At 41.5% G+C, this 12,556-nt stretch overlaps 1 protein-coding gene across 1 annotated transcript; it reads left to right on the top strand.

The window, feature by feature from the left end:
* The first annotated feature begins 2,096 nt into the window (after positions 1–2,096).
* LOC138594665 (aminoacyl tRNA synthase complex-interacting multifunctional protein 1-like) lies at positions 2,097–8,744 on the top strand. Its single transcript, XM_069665838.1, has 4 exons — positions 2,097–2,502; positions 4,248–4,456; positions 7,626–7,794; positions 8,266–8,744. The coding sequence occupies exons 1-4, from the start codon at positions 2,103–2,105 to the stop codon at positions 8,430–8,432; spliced, it is 945 nt and encodes a 314-aa protein (XP_069521939.1). The 5' UTR covers positions 2,097–2,102; the 3' UTR covers positions 8,433–8,744.
* Positions 8,745–12,556: the final 3,812 nt, after the last annotated feature.

Below are 12,556 nucleotides of genomic sequence, written 5' to 3'. Positions count from 1 at the left end.
TGCCTGTAGACTTATTATATTTTTTACATGTTTTCATGTACAGTTGCTGTGCACTGACCAGAGGACTCGCCAGGTCACAATAACCATTAATTCAAATGAATTGTTTTCCATATAATCACTCCCAAATGTTATTTTTCAGAGGGTTCATTCTTTGTTTGAATCAATGGACCTGTAAGATAAGGCATGGCCCAACATAGTTTTCTCATATGTCGTTAATCAAGGCTTTCATCTACTTTATTTGTGTGTTTTCTTCTGTTTGTGTAAACTTTTCTATACTGCACTTTAACCCTCCAGCGAATGGGGAGCGGCTTTACTGAACGACCTGAGAAAGTCTCTTTGTATGTACAGCTTTTGAGAAAGAGGGCTACAGTATTGAACATGGCACATGACTCAGTCTTATTTTATAATGTTGTGATCTTTTGTCTGTACTTTTGTGTACGTGTGGGGTGAGGGCAGGGAATCAATATATTGTACACTATATCCAGCAGATATAACGGCAATGCTATTTTGTAATATAAAAGAATTGTATGAATGATGAGCAGCGTCTCTGTCCCTTTTTTTTGTACCATGATGTACGTGGAGGAATGGTTCATTTAAAGGTTCCCATGAGCTTAAAAGGAGAAAGACGTGAGGTTTTTCCTGATTAGTAGAGAGACTGCACTAAATACAAGCTGTTCCATGAAGTAGATAAACATGAGACAGTTATGTTATTGGTACAGTAATGTATTAATGATTAGGTCCTTACTTATGCACTTAACAGTGAGAGGAACGTAGGTGGTGGATTGCAGAAATGTGCTCATCATGGTGAGCCAAAGCTGATTTTCTAGTTCAGTAAACTCACTAACACTCAAGACAGCATGAAGGAAGTTATGACACATGATTTTCTTCATTATTAAAAATATATATATGTTTCCATTTGAGAAAAGGCACTGTTAACTTTATATAAGTGATGCCTTCAGTGGAAGTTTTTATATGTTGGTCATGGAATTTCTCTCAAACAGAACACTGTGGGATCGAAACTCGGTTCAGAAACAAAAGTCTCGACAATGAGGGCGCTGTTTTAACTCTATTGGTAGAGCAAGCACCCCTTACACAGAGGCTACAGTCCTCGAACGCACTGGTCGCAGGTTCAACTCCCGGTCTGCAGATCATTTGGTGCATGTCATCCAACACTCTCCACTCCCCACATTTCCTGTCTCTCTTCAGCTGTCCTATGAGCTACCACAGGATGGTGCCATCCTTTTACTTAAACCTTTCCAGTGTGCTCCTACTATTTCAAAGTTGGGGTGGCTGAATTATCAAGGGGAAAGCGTACCAAAAAATTAGTCCTCCTTTGATCCTTTTAAGAACTAATTTTAAACTCATGAAATGTATCATGAGAACATAAAGTCTTAAATAATGTGAGGCTGAGGAGGATCATGTTGAAAAGACTGATTAGAATTTAATTGTAGAATAATACAGAGTTAGTGTATTCGGTGCTCGAGAGCGGGGCATTACACGGATAAGTCAGGACACTGGTTGATATATACAGTTAAAACAAGGTGAGGTAGATCAATGCATTTGATGCAGTGTATAACTTTCAAAGCCACGATGAAGGTACTATATATGAATCAATATATTGTACACTATATCCAGCAGATATAACAGCAATGCTTTTTCTCAAGGTACATCAATCAGTACTAAGTAGTTAGTGATGATTTTACATTGCACTGAATCAGATGATAGTACTTAAAATGATACCATAAAAGAAGAATAGAAGTAATGTGATCACAAGTTTAGTACTCCCATTGCCAGCAATAGATACAATTTTAAAATTGAATCTCATGTTAATTATTGTGTCTATCTTGCCATGTCAGCTATGGCGCCCCTTAAGGACTACAATGGAATCAAGCCTTTGTGCATTTTTGTGTAATCCTGACTCATTCTGTAATGTAAATACTCAGAGCCGCGCTTTAGCTCGGTGTCCCTAATAAACTGGCACATGTAATGCGTTTTTTATCCGATGGAGGGCAGTAATGTGCCCAGTAGCGGTCAAACTGTCAAAACCATAGAAGAAGAAAGAGAACGAGAGCAGGAAGATGTGAGAATGAAATCAATGTAAAATGCAAACTCCAAACCTCTGCTGTATCATGGGTCGTCGTGAGGAGCTCAGTGACTTTCAGCGGGGAACTATCGTGGGTTGTCACCTGTGTAAAAAGTCAGTCCGTGAGATTTCTGCTCTGTTAAACCTGCCGCGGTCCACCGTCAGCGCAGTGATACTGAAGTGGAAACGTGGAGGCATAACGACGGCTCTGCCTCGGAGCGGCAGACCGCACAAGCTGAAGGAGGAGGACCGCCAAGTGTTGGAGAAAGTAGCCCTGGAAAACTGTCTGCCCTCGGTTGAAGCTATCGCCTCAGAGTTTCAGTCTGCCTCCGGGGCCAACGTGAGCCCCAGAACCGTCCGCAGAGAGCTGAGAGAGATGGGCTTCCGCGGCCGAGTGTCCACCTACAACAAGACTAAAGGTCAGTTTAGGAGGTTAAGTTATCACATAGATGTAATGTAGGGGTCCACATACTTTTGGCAACATCACACCTGTATGTAACTGCCCAAGACTTCCTCCCAAAACTGTGGGAATTCATACTGACACCTCTCTCCCTCAAGCTGCTCACATTCAGATCATCAGGGTTAGAACTAGAAGTCTTTTGATCTTAACTAACTTGCCCCAAAGATTTCTAGTGGCACTTTGTGGTCATTTAAAAAGGATGTCTTTTAACTCAACTTTATGTTTAAAGTAAATAATAATAAATATAATATGCAGTTAAATGCCAGATTAAAAAACTCAAAAGCTTTATTAAGTAGGCAAATTTGTTTTTGATCTGATATTTTGCCGAATCTGAATTTTAAGTGTGATTAGTTAACATGTACACCCCCTTTCCCTAGTACACATTATACCTGTATAGTGCAGCTGTTTCGTGTTATTCAAAGCATACTTTAAAGCAAGCCTTTTCATCTCCATTCCTCAAACCCTATCCTCTAATACATAACATTTTTTAAACTGATTTGTTTTGGGCTTCACGTTTTGCTGTTTGTTGTCCTTAAGAGATTTTGTAATTTTCCACTCTGGTCCTTAATTTGGCTTTTACGTGTACAGGGTAATTAAACTATACAGTTGTGAGTATCATAAAGCCACAATACAATACTGATATGAAATAAAATTGATCTGCTACTTTTTCATTCAGTGTAGCTGTGCGTAAAACTACGTTTAAAAACAGGGCCACTTCACAATACAGGGACACCACAGTAGCTAATAACGCAGGGCATGTGTGTGGGCTTTAGTTGTGCTAATAAGTTAACACGTCTTAAGTTAATAAAATTACCTAAACCCAATAACATGCAGTGAACTTGGGACTTTGCCTGCTTTGTAATCCAGCTTTGTTGCTTTCTTATTTGTAAAAAATCATAGCTCTTGTGCAAAAGTCTCAACCTAGACCCAGTCTGTGCAGCAGCTAAACCCGGCCACAGGGGGCAATGCCTGATGGGAAACACCTTTCTAAGGTGGATTTTGCCACATTGATGCTTCTGTACTGGCTGGCGTTTGATAGCATTTTCTTCCCTACAAAACTAAATGTTCTGTGCCTCAAGGCTGACGTTTCTCATTGTATAAAACCAAGGAGTGGCACAATACTTTTGGATCAGAATCCATAAGTTGTTTTCAGAACTAACCTTTGCGCATTTTAATTTCAAGCTGAAATACTGAGCCATATCTGTTTGGGAAAATGTGAGCTAGAACAAACATGGACTTATCTGTAGCTAACCCCACACTGTGGCCTGTAGTTGGAGAAAAGACATGCTTTAATTTCACTCCATTATATGCGCTTGGTCTCATTCCAAAGGCATACGCATTAATATGCAGCATCCACTCTCCTTTTTAGCTGACTGCAGGATTTTAGAAACTTGGCTGCAGGGATTTTTCTCCCATCAATGAGGTCAGGCACTGCTTTGGATGCTGTAAGATCTGGCTCACAGTCTGGGTTCCAATTCAACCCAAATATGTGAACCCAAGTTCAGTCAGGGTTCAGTACAGCTCAGCTCAGTTCTTTCACAACAAAGTGAAACCGTTTCTTCATAGAATTGTTTCTGTGTATAGGGGCATTGTATCCTACAGATTTCAGCTGTCCAGTATTTTTGCCAATATTTTTTTTATTAAAACAAATTTCCCGATTTTACATTATAACCTTAACAGTACTTGTCTTGTCTTTTCTGACAGGAGGGGAGAAGGCAGAGAAGAAGCAGGCAGCTTTGAGCCAAGAAGAAACCAATGTGGACGTGTCTCGTCTGGACCTGCGCGTTGGACGTGTAATCTCGGCTCTGCAGCTCCCAGACACGGACAGTCTGCACATGCTGCAGGTCGATGCTGCAGAGGCTTCTCCGAGGACGGTGGTCAGCGGGCTAGCAAAACACATACCTCTAGACCAGGTACAGTGATGTTCTTGTGCAATAGTATGTGAGGTGGGTTTTAAGAATTTCTTGAATGTTGTAAAGGACTTCAACTCGAGATTGTTTCGACTTTATACATCTACTAGTCTATTTCTCCTTTCTTTAAATTACAATGTTCAAAAATAACTAATTATTAAATCCAAATGTGTCAGCCACACCCATTGCTGCAAAAAAAATGCCATGACATTTTCAAAAACAAACCTTAATGTGATACTTCAGGGTTTTTTTTAATTGGGGTTGTGTGAGGTTCTTATCACAGCCCCTGTAAGGAGAAGCAAGCCAGAGTTCCTACACAGCGGCTAAGCTAAGCACTTCTGCAGACAGGGTCATTGAACCATGTACTTTAAAAAGTCCTACATTTTTTTTCAGAGTGCACACAAACATTTCAGTTCATGTGCACTCTGTATTTTTCATTTTGACGTCAGACAGCCCGTTCCCTCTGCACTATGTCTGTACTCCGCACAACAGCCCTGTATACCTACCTATGCATGCAGAGCACGGTACCACAACAGTTGTTCAGGTCAGTGGTTTGTAGCAGAGAAAACAAATAAAAGAAAATACATTATGGAAATGAAGAAACTGTGCTTCTGTGTAGGAACTCCAGCCAGCTTCTCCCTGCAGAGGACGGGCCGACTGTTATCTAATGTATGTAGTACACTCACTATTAGGGACTTTAAGCTGCGATGGGCAAGGGATGGCTAGAGCGCCCGTTCCAACGGGTTGCCAACAGGAAGTGCGCAAAGTGGAACAAATGCCGGCGCTGTCCCTTCAACCTTCGCTGCTCAAAGTACTTATTGATAAGTGCCTCATACAGCCCCACTTCAAAAAACCGAATGCCACCTTTGCCACAAGTCAGTTACTCTGCCCCAGGACGGCTGTTATAAGCCACTCATTTTGAAGACCACAGTAACTCACAGAGCCGGGTAAACTAGTGATGAAACATGCTGTGCGTAAAATAAAAAAAAAGTAACTTGATTGTTCTGCACGGAGTCCGGACCTCGACCCCACACCTTTGGACTGAATTAGCGACTGCAAGCCAGGCCTTCTTAACCAATCGGCGCTTGACCTCAGAAATCCTCCTTTGGCTTAATGGGCACAAAAAAAATCCACACTTTAAAATCCTGTGAAAGCCTTCCAAGAAGATTGGCAGCAGTTATAATCACAAAGGGGTCAAACTCCTTATTGCCGCCCATGGTTTTAGAACAGGCTGTCCACAAAGCTTAGAAGTATAGGTTTTCACTGACTCGGCCATGTAATGTAACTGCAGAGTGACGCAGATTGTTTTTTATTTCACTGACTAACAGTTCATCGATAAATCGTTTCAGCTCTTATACTTAAAGGAGCAGCTCCCCCTGGAAAAAGCCGCTGTCAGTCAAAGCTGGTGTTCTCTGTAATCCATAGAAGCAATGATATTTGAAATTGGCGCCATAGCTGTGAAGAAAGTTGTACAAACAGCTTGTGGTTTCACCCATTCATTCCTACAACACCCAGCGTGCATTGCGCCCCTCCCTCCGAAAGGAACGGCCCAGTGAGAGACGCTGGAGTGAAATACTACCGCTTTCCATGCAGGCAATGGCTCAGAGCGGTACAGAATCTGAAATACGACGAGAATATACCGGTGGATCGTCTAAAAAATCTTCAGTCTGCAGTCTACATTTCAAACCTGACGACTTTGAGACGAGACATGACATCGGAGGCAGATTTTTTTCCCACCATAATGGCATTAGCTCCCCATAATAGCATGATAGGACTGAGGTTGAAAATTGGCGAACTGGCCCTTTAATAAAAAAAGATTTTATAGTTGGAAACAAACCCCCCTATTCCTTCCCTTGGCCTAGTATCACACTTTGATGTCAGCTGAATGCAACATAGACCTCCAGGTTGCAAGACGGCTGATTTATAAAGATCCCCTCCAACGTGTGTTCAGACAAATTATGCCTCAAATTAAAATTCCTCAGGCCTGGTTTTTCAAGATCAGAAAAGTCCACTGAAAAGTCCATTCTCAGGGTTTGTGCACATTTGAACTTGAAACTTTTCTTCTCTGGCTGTTGAGTGTGAAAACTTTGCACATGCGTCATTCTGCACAGCGAAGTTCAAACATCCAAGGCAAGTAACAACAAGCAAAATAGTTTCTGCAAAGTCTGTACTTCAGAGGTGATTTCACTTCCTGAATCAGTTACTGTGTGTGTCATGTGTTTATTGTTAGACTACAAGAGTTGTCTGGATCAAGGCAGGATATCAGTGTTTGTTTTGCTTTCACATAGACTTTTATTAAATATGTTATCTGAATCAGAATAGGTCACTTTTACGCCTGACATAACCAAACGTACATGGACGCCTGAATATTATGCTGCATAACAGCCTCCACTCTTTGGGAAAGGGACAGTATTTAAAGCGATCAGGTCTGGCATATAGGAAGCGTTCCAATCCCTCCAGAGGAGGGTCGATGGATCTGAGCTCTGTGCAGGTTATGTGAAACAGGAAATGGCCTTCACTACAGTGCTGCCTTAAAGTTGGAGGCACACTTTATATGATGGTGTTGCACTAATAGAATGCCAACTCAAAAATATATGGAAACATAATTTTTTTGTTCAGGTGGCTGCTGAGATCGTGCAGCCAAAACCCTGTCTGAATGGAAGGTTGTAAAACTGAAGGAAAATATTTTGAAGAAGGCAAAAGTTTCATGCACAGAGACAAATACAAGACTTAACCATCTTAAAACTTTTGGTGTTGTTGCAGAGTTGGTGTGTTACACCATCTTATTCAGTGCTTTCGGACTTTGATTGGAATGACAATCTGCTGCTGCTGCTGCTAATGTGTGTCTTTGATCGTAGGCTGTTCAACATGATTTGGGCCCCTTAGTTTTTATATTATGCCATGGGATTCGTCATTGTATGCTTGAACATTAATGTTTCTTATTGCACAAATGTTATACGATAGTGTTGGTACTTTGCAGTCTGTTGAAGGCCTTTTCCTGTTTCAGCATGACATTGCCCCTCAGCACAAAGCATGGTTAAAAAACAGGTTTCCACAGGGCTTGAATGACACAAACTGTCTGAGTGTAAAATGTCTTACTTGCCTCACGGTTTAAAAATGTTTGCGTGGTGAGCTGTGAAATTGTATTTGATCTTCTGTCCACATGATCCAGATGCAGAATCGCATGGTGGTGCTGCTGTGTAACCTGAAGCCAGCCAAGATGAGAGGAGTGCTGTCCCAGGCTATGATCATGTGTGCCAGCTCACCGGGCAGAGTCGAAATCCTCGACCCTCCGAGTGGAGCCGTGCCGGGGGACAGGGTCATTTTCCAGGGCTTTCCAGGTACTCTCACCTGATGCCTGAACCCTTAAATACACATTATTCATTGACATAAATAACAACATAATAATTTCTTCCATCCACTTAGACACTGGCATATATCATAGTAATGTTAGTAAGTGACTTGCCACAAAAAGGTGATATTATACAGCAACAGGTTCACAAAGCGAGGTCCAATAAAACGGCTTTTTCTCAATTGAAATAAACACCTTATGGAGGATTTTAAATGCTGATCCTGAGCCAGGCTTTATTTCCAAACCTCACTGATCTCATGTGGCTGAGCGGGAGCAAATCCCTGCAGACAGTTTCCATAATCTTGTGGAAAGCCTTTTCTAGGAGATCAGAGGTTTTCCTGTTCGCAGTCTTGTTATGCAAGGATCTATATAACGTCAGTCCTGGAACCATAAACCCTGCATCTGTGGTTGAGAACAAAGGAGAGTCTTCTAACATATCAAACTGATTTCTTGATTGCAGGTGATCCGGACAAAGAGCTGAACCCCAAAAAGAAGGTGTGGGAGCAGGTTCTGACGGACTTACGCACAGACGGACAGTGCGTTGCGACCTACAAGGGGGCCGCCTTTGAAGTCATCGGCAAGGGAGTGTGTAAAGCCCAAACTATGACTGACACTGAAATCAAATGAAGTAACAGAGCAGCTGGAAAAAGCTCTGAGTAAATTCTTGCAGCCCGGCAGGATCCAATATATTGTGGAAAGCCTTCACAGAAGAGCTGGAGCTGTATGTGGTTTTGGGAAGACATGACCAACAATCTCGTGTGTGTCATGGTCACGGACTTCTGCACTGTGAGCCAAGCAAAGTACTGGTGAGGAGGGTGTTGGCCTCTGATGGACGGACATGAACGTAACTGTCACATTTTTATAATGAAAATCTGAAGGTTCTCTATTTGTCCAAAGGAGGGCGCTACAGTAACTGTGATAGTGTACAGTGTGTGTGTGTGTGTGTGTGTGTGTGAGCTGAGTTTGTTGAAGCGAGAAAACATGCAGCTCACAGTCATACCCAGCGTGCTGAAAAGAAAATGAAATGTCTTACAAAGAATCCCTTTTGATCAGGGGTTATTTGATCAAATGTAAAGGTTTTCCCATGTCGGTCATTTCCATAGAACTGTGGCTGAAACTTAAAAGAAGTCCATTTAAAAAGGGGGACAGTTTAAGTTTCCCTCGAAAGAGGGTAGTACGTTGGAAAACGAGTAGGGAAATTACTCTAAAATGTTATTTTTATTTTTTGTTTAACTAGGGAAAAAAAACAAATATAACACGTGACTAATACAATAAAAGACATGAAATAACAAGTGAAACCAGTCGAACTTTGTATAAAACAACTACAATCATAAATATATCAAGCAGAACATCTACAGCCAGATGTTCCTGCCTCAAAGTTATTACAAATCACCTTAAAAAGCATCCAATAAAACCAGTTCCTTTAGTTCCAGGTCTTTTTGTAATTCGCCGGGGTCTCCACAGGTAGCTACCGGTAGCTCTCGGCCTGGATTTTAGTAGCTCGCCAAGAGGTTCACAGACTCTGTACAAAAATCAGACAACAGTAAATACACCTTGAAATCCTCTTTCCACTTCAATTCAATCAAAGACCCTCTAATACAAAATAATAGGATAGGCCTATCAGCTGTCAATAAAAAACGGTTAGGCTCCTGTCAAGTTTGTTAACATCTGAACCTCACCAATCACAGCAACGCTGCAGCAATGTCCATCAACAGGTCGGGTCAGTTATGCTGTACGCTAGTTGAGCTAAAGTGAGGAGTTTGTTGCTATTAGCACGTTTAGCCAGATTTATGTCGAACATCGAAGGTGGCCACGCCAAGAAAAAGCTTAAAACATACTATTCTCACGGGGAGTGGGAAAGCTAGTACAAGTGCGTGTGCCTCATCTGTGGTACCAACGTTTCAGTCGACGAAAGAATCAACATGGGGCGCCATCAGCAATTGCAGAGATGTAATGCAGGTAGCTCTCAGATGAAAAAAGGTTTAGTGACCCCTGATGTAAAGGGGGCAGCAATCTAAACGCATCATTCCCCATTTCAGTTCTGACCTTTGGGACGGGCGGTATGAACAGGTCCTCGGACAGAAGACTGTAAGCTCCTGCATGAAGCGTACCTAAGATAGACTCGTAAATAAGAATACGCCAGCGCTTTTGTCTTCGTGTGGACAAGGCAGACCATCCGACACGTGCATACAGCAAACCAGTCTTTAAAAATAAGGAACTGTTACCTAACTAAATACGACACATGTATTCAATGACAGTCCTTTAAGCTTCTTCATTTTAAGCAACACAAAAACAAACAACTGTCTAAGAGAATCTAACTATCATAGAGTACAGTATTACAACATTATTTATTGTTACCACTGACAGGAATTAATACTGAACGGCTTTTGGATTGAACAAATGCCCTGTTATGATTTCACATAATATTTTGTCCTAATAGGGTATGATTCAATGTTTTGGTGTTGTAGCTAAGAATAATATCTTAGTATTCAGTATTTACATGGTTTGATAACCATCATTTTTCATACATGATGTACCGTGAAACAAATATGCTGCTCAACTGATAAATGATGGAAGTGGACTGCACTTATATAGCGCTTTTCTAGTCTTCTGTCCACTCTAAGCGCTGTTACACTACATGTCACACTCACATTCACACACTGATGACAAAGGCCTAAGTGCCAATGTCCAATCAGGATCTACGGACATTCAGGCTGAGCCTTCAGGAGCAATTTGGGGTTCTCTGACTCGCCCAGGGACACTTTGACATGCGACTTGAGTGGTCAGGGATTAAACTGCCAGCCGTCTGATTGAGAGAGACGACCGACTGCTACAGAGCCACAGCTGCCCCGAAATCACCTGGTATTTCATGTATGAGCATAAAAACCCTGCAAAACCTTGAAATAGATATATGTATGTTCCTACTACAGCTTTGTAGCTGCGATCCTGATTTAGTTTTCTTCGAAATTCTTGCTTCTGTTTTTCAAAGGAATACATGGACATTAAAAACTGACAAGTCTGGAAGTCTGCACACTGATATTTATTGAATGTCTCTTCAATAAGGACTTTTTTGGGGGCCTTTTATACCTTTATTAAGAGAGAGGGAGGACGGTGGATAGTGTCGGAAGCTGGGGAGGAGAGAGTGGGGATGATATGCAGCAGGGAGCCGAGTAGGGTCGCCTTATTGAGGACTGTAGCCTCTATATATGGGACATGTGATTTAACCGCTGAGCTAAACCAGCGCCCCTGAAGGACTTTTCTATCTTGCTGCTATTGCAGATTGTTACTCTGCTCTTTAGATATTGTAACAGCCGTAGTTAAACCGTAGCTTCTATATGTCCTTCATATACTGTATGTGTCTCAGCTTGAATGCATTGCTTTAAGCCTTTATTATTTGAAGGACAAAAATAAAAACTAACATGCCTGTGTTTCTTTTTGTCCCTGCAGTCCATAAGATTACCAAAAGAGAAAAACACAAAAGTTCTTCCCTAATTTTAAAGGAAGAACTGAAAAACTGCCTGTAAAGAATGAGGATGTGATTCAGGAACCAACAAGTGGAACAGATTGTCTGAGGCGTGTTGCTGCTGGTAACAGGGAGGGCTGAGGGGGATTACTTTCAACCTTTTCAAAAGCGAAATATGTTACACATCATTACAGTTAAAAAAGTTTGGAAATTGCTCAGATTTATATGTCAAGTTTCCAAGTTTAGGAATGTGTTGAATTCGAATATATACTCCTTGAGTCTGATGTTTCAACTACATAATGTAACAAATGAAAAAGGAACGTTTTTCTGATCGCGTCCGATTAAGATGTGATGATAAATGCTTTGAAAGTCTAAAAAAAGTTTGGTTTAGCTTCCTAAAAAAGGGCTTGAACTTGACTCTAATCAAGCTGTGCAGGCCCTGATAATCATATTTAGCTATAAACCATATTTAGCAGATACAACAAGGAAATCCAGTTCTCATTTATCCTGTTGATCACTACCATTAGACACGTGTGTCTTTGTGTGTTTCTTAAAGTTGTTTATGTAAGACACTCAGACCGTGCTTTTCATCTCCTGCCCCAGCCCGAGTTGACTAATATTACAGTCTGACCTTAATAGCCCCACTTTTATCTTAAAAGGTTATGAAGTATTGATTGTAATGTCATTTAACCCCCCACCCACCTATAGTACTCTCTACTCGTGTTCAAAGCCCCAAAGGAAACCACAGGGGGCTGAGTGAAGGTACAGTAAAGGTGCATCACTCATTTGTGTCCCTGCGTCTGCAACAGTCTGCGAGTGTGCAGCCTGTCGACTCGGTGTGGTTCACTGGAGGGGAAAGTTTGTAAACAACCACCTGAACCCAGTTTCAGCTGAGCTGAGTCACATTATCTGTAAAGTGCAGCTCCCCTTCCTCCCGCATCCTGTTTTTGAAAATGCCACAAAGTGCAGGAAACCCAACAAAACCTTCTTTCACAGCTGGGCCATACGCTCAATGTTAGTGTGTGTGTGCGTGCGTGTGTGTGTGTGAGATTTAATAGTTATACGTGATTCTTTTGCTATTTACCTCTTACATCTTTTTTTATAACTTTTTATACATCGTTGTAAGATTACAGGCCAGTAAAACTGATGCTTGTTATAAAAGGCAGGTGAGGCCAGGTGTTTCATGGTTCAGTTCTTGACCTGGATTCAGATGTTTGCATCACAAAGTGTGACACTGTCTTAAATGTGTATAAAATGTGTGTCTGTGAGGCAATAAGGGAGAAAATTG

Source organism: Semicossyphus pulcher, unplaced genomic scaffold (assembly GCF_022749685.1).
Source record: "Semicossyphus pulcher isolate SPU_LCO1_2020_fin unplaced genomic scaffold, fSemPul1.0.p SCAF_17, whole genome shotgun sequence".
NCBI lineage: Eukaryota > Metazoa > Chordata > Actinopteri > Labriformes > Labridae > Semicossyphus > Semicossyphus pulcher.
This window is presented reverse-complemented; position numbering and strand designations above follow the sequence as displayed.

Bases quoted from the DNA above. Each gene is read 5' to 3' on its own strand.
- LOC138594665 (XM_069665838.1), top strand. From the start codon at position 2,103: ATGCAAACTCCAAACCTCTGCTGTATCATGGGTCGTCGTGAGGAGCTC. The intron at 2,503-4,247 runs GTCAGTTTAGGA...CTTTTCTGACAG, and splicing joins CACCTACAACAAGACTAAAG to GAGGGGAGAAGGCAGAGAAG. The intron at 7,795-8,265 runs GTACTCTCACCT...TCTTGATTGCAG, and splicing joins CATTTTCCAGGGCTTTCCAG to GTGATCCGGACAAAGAGCTG.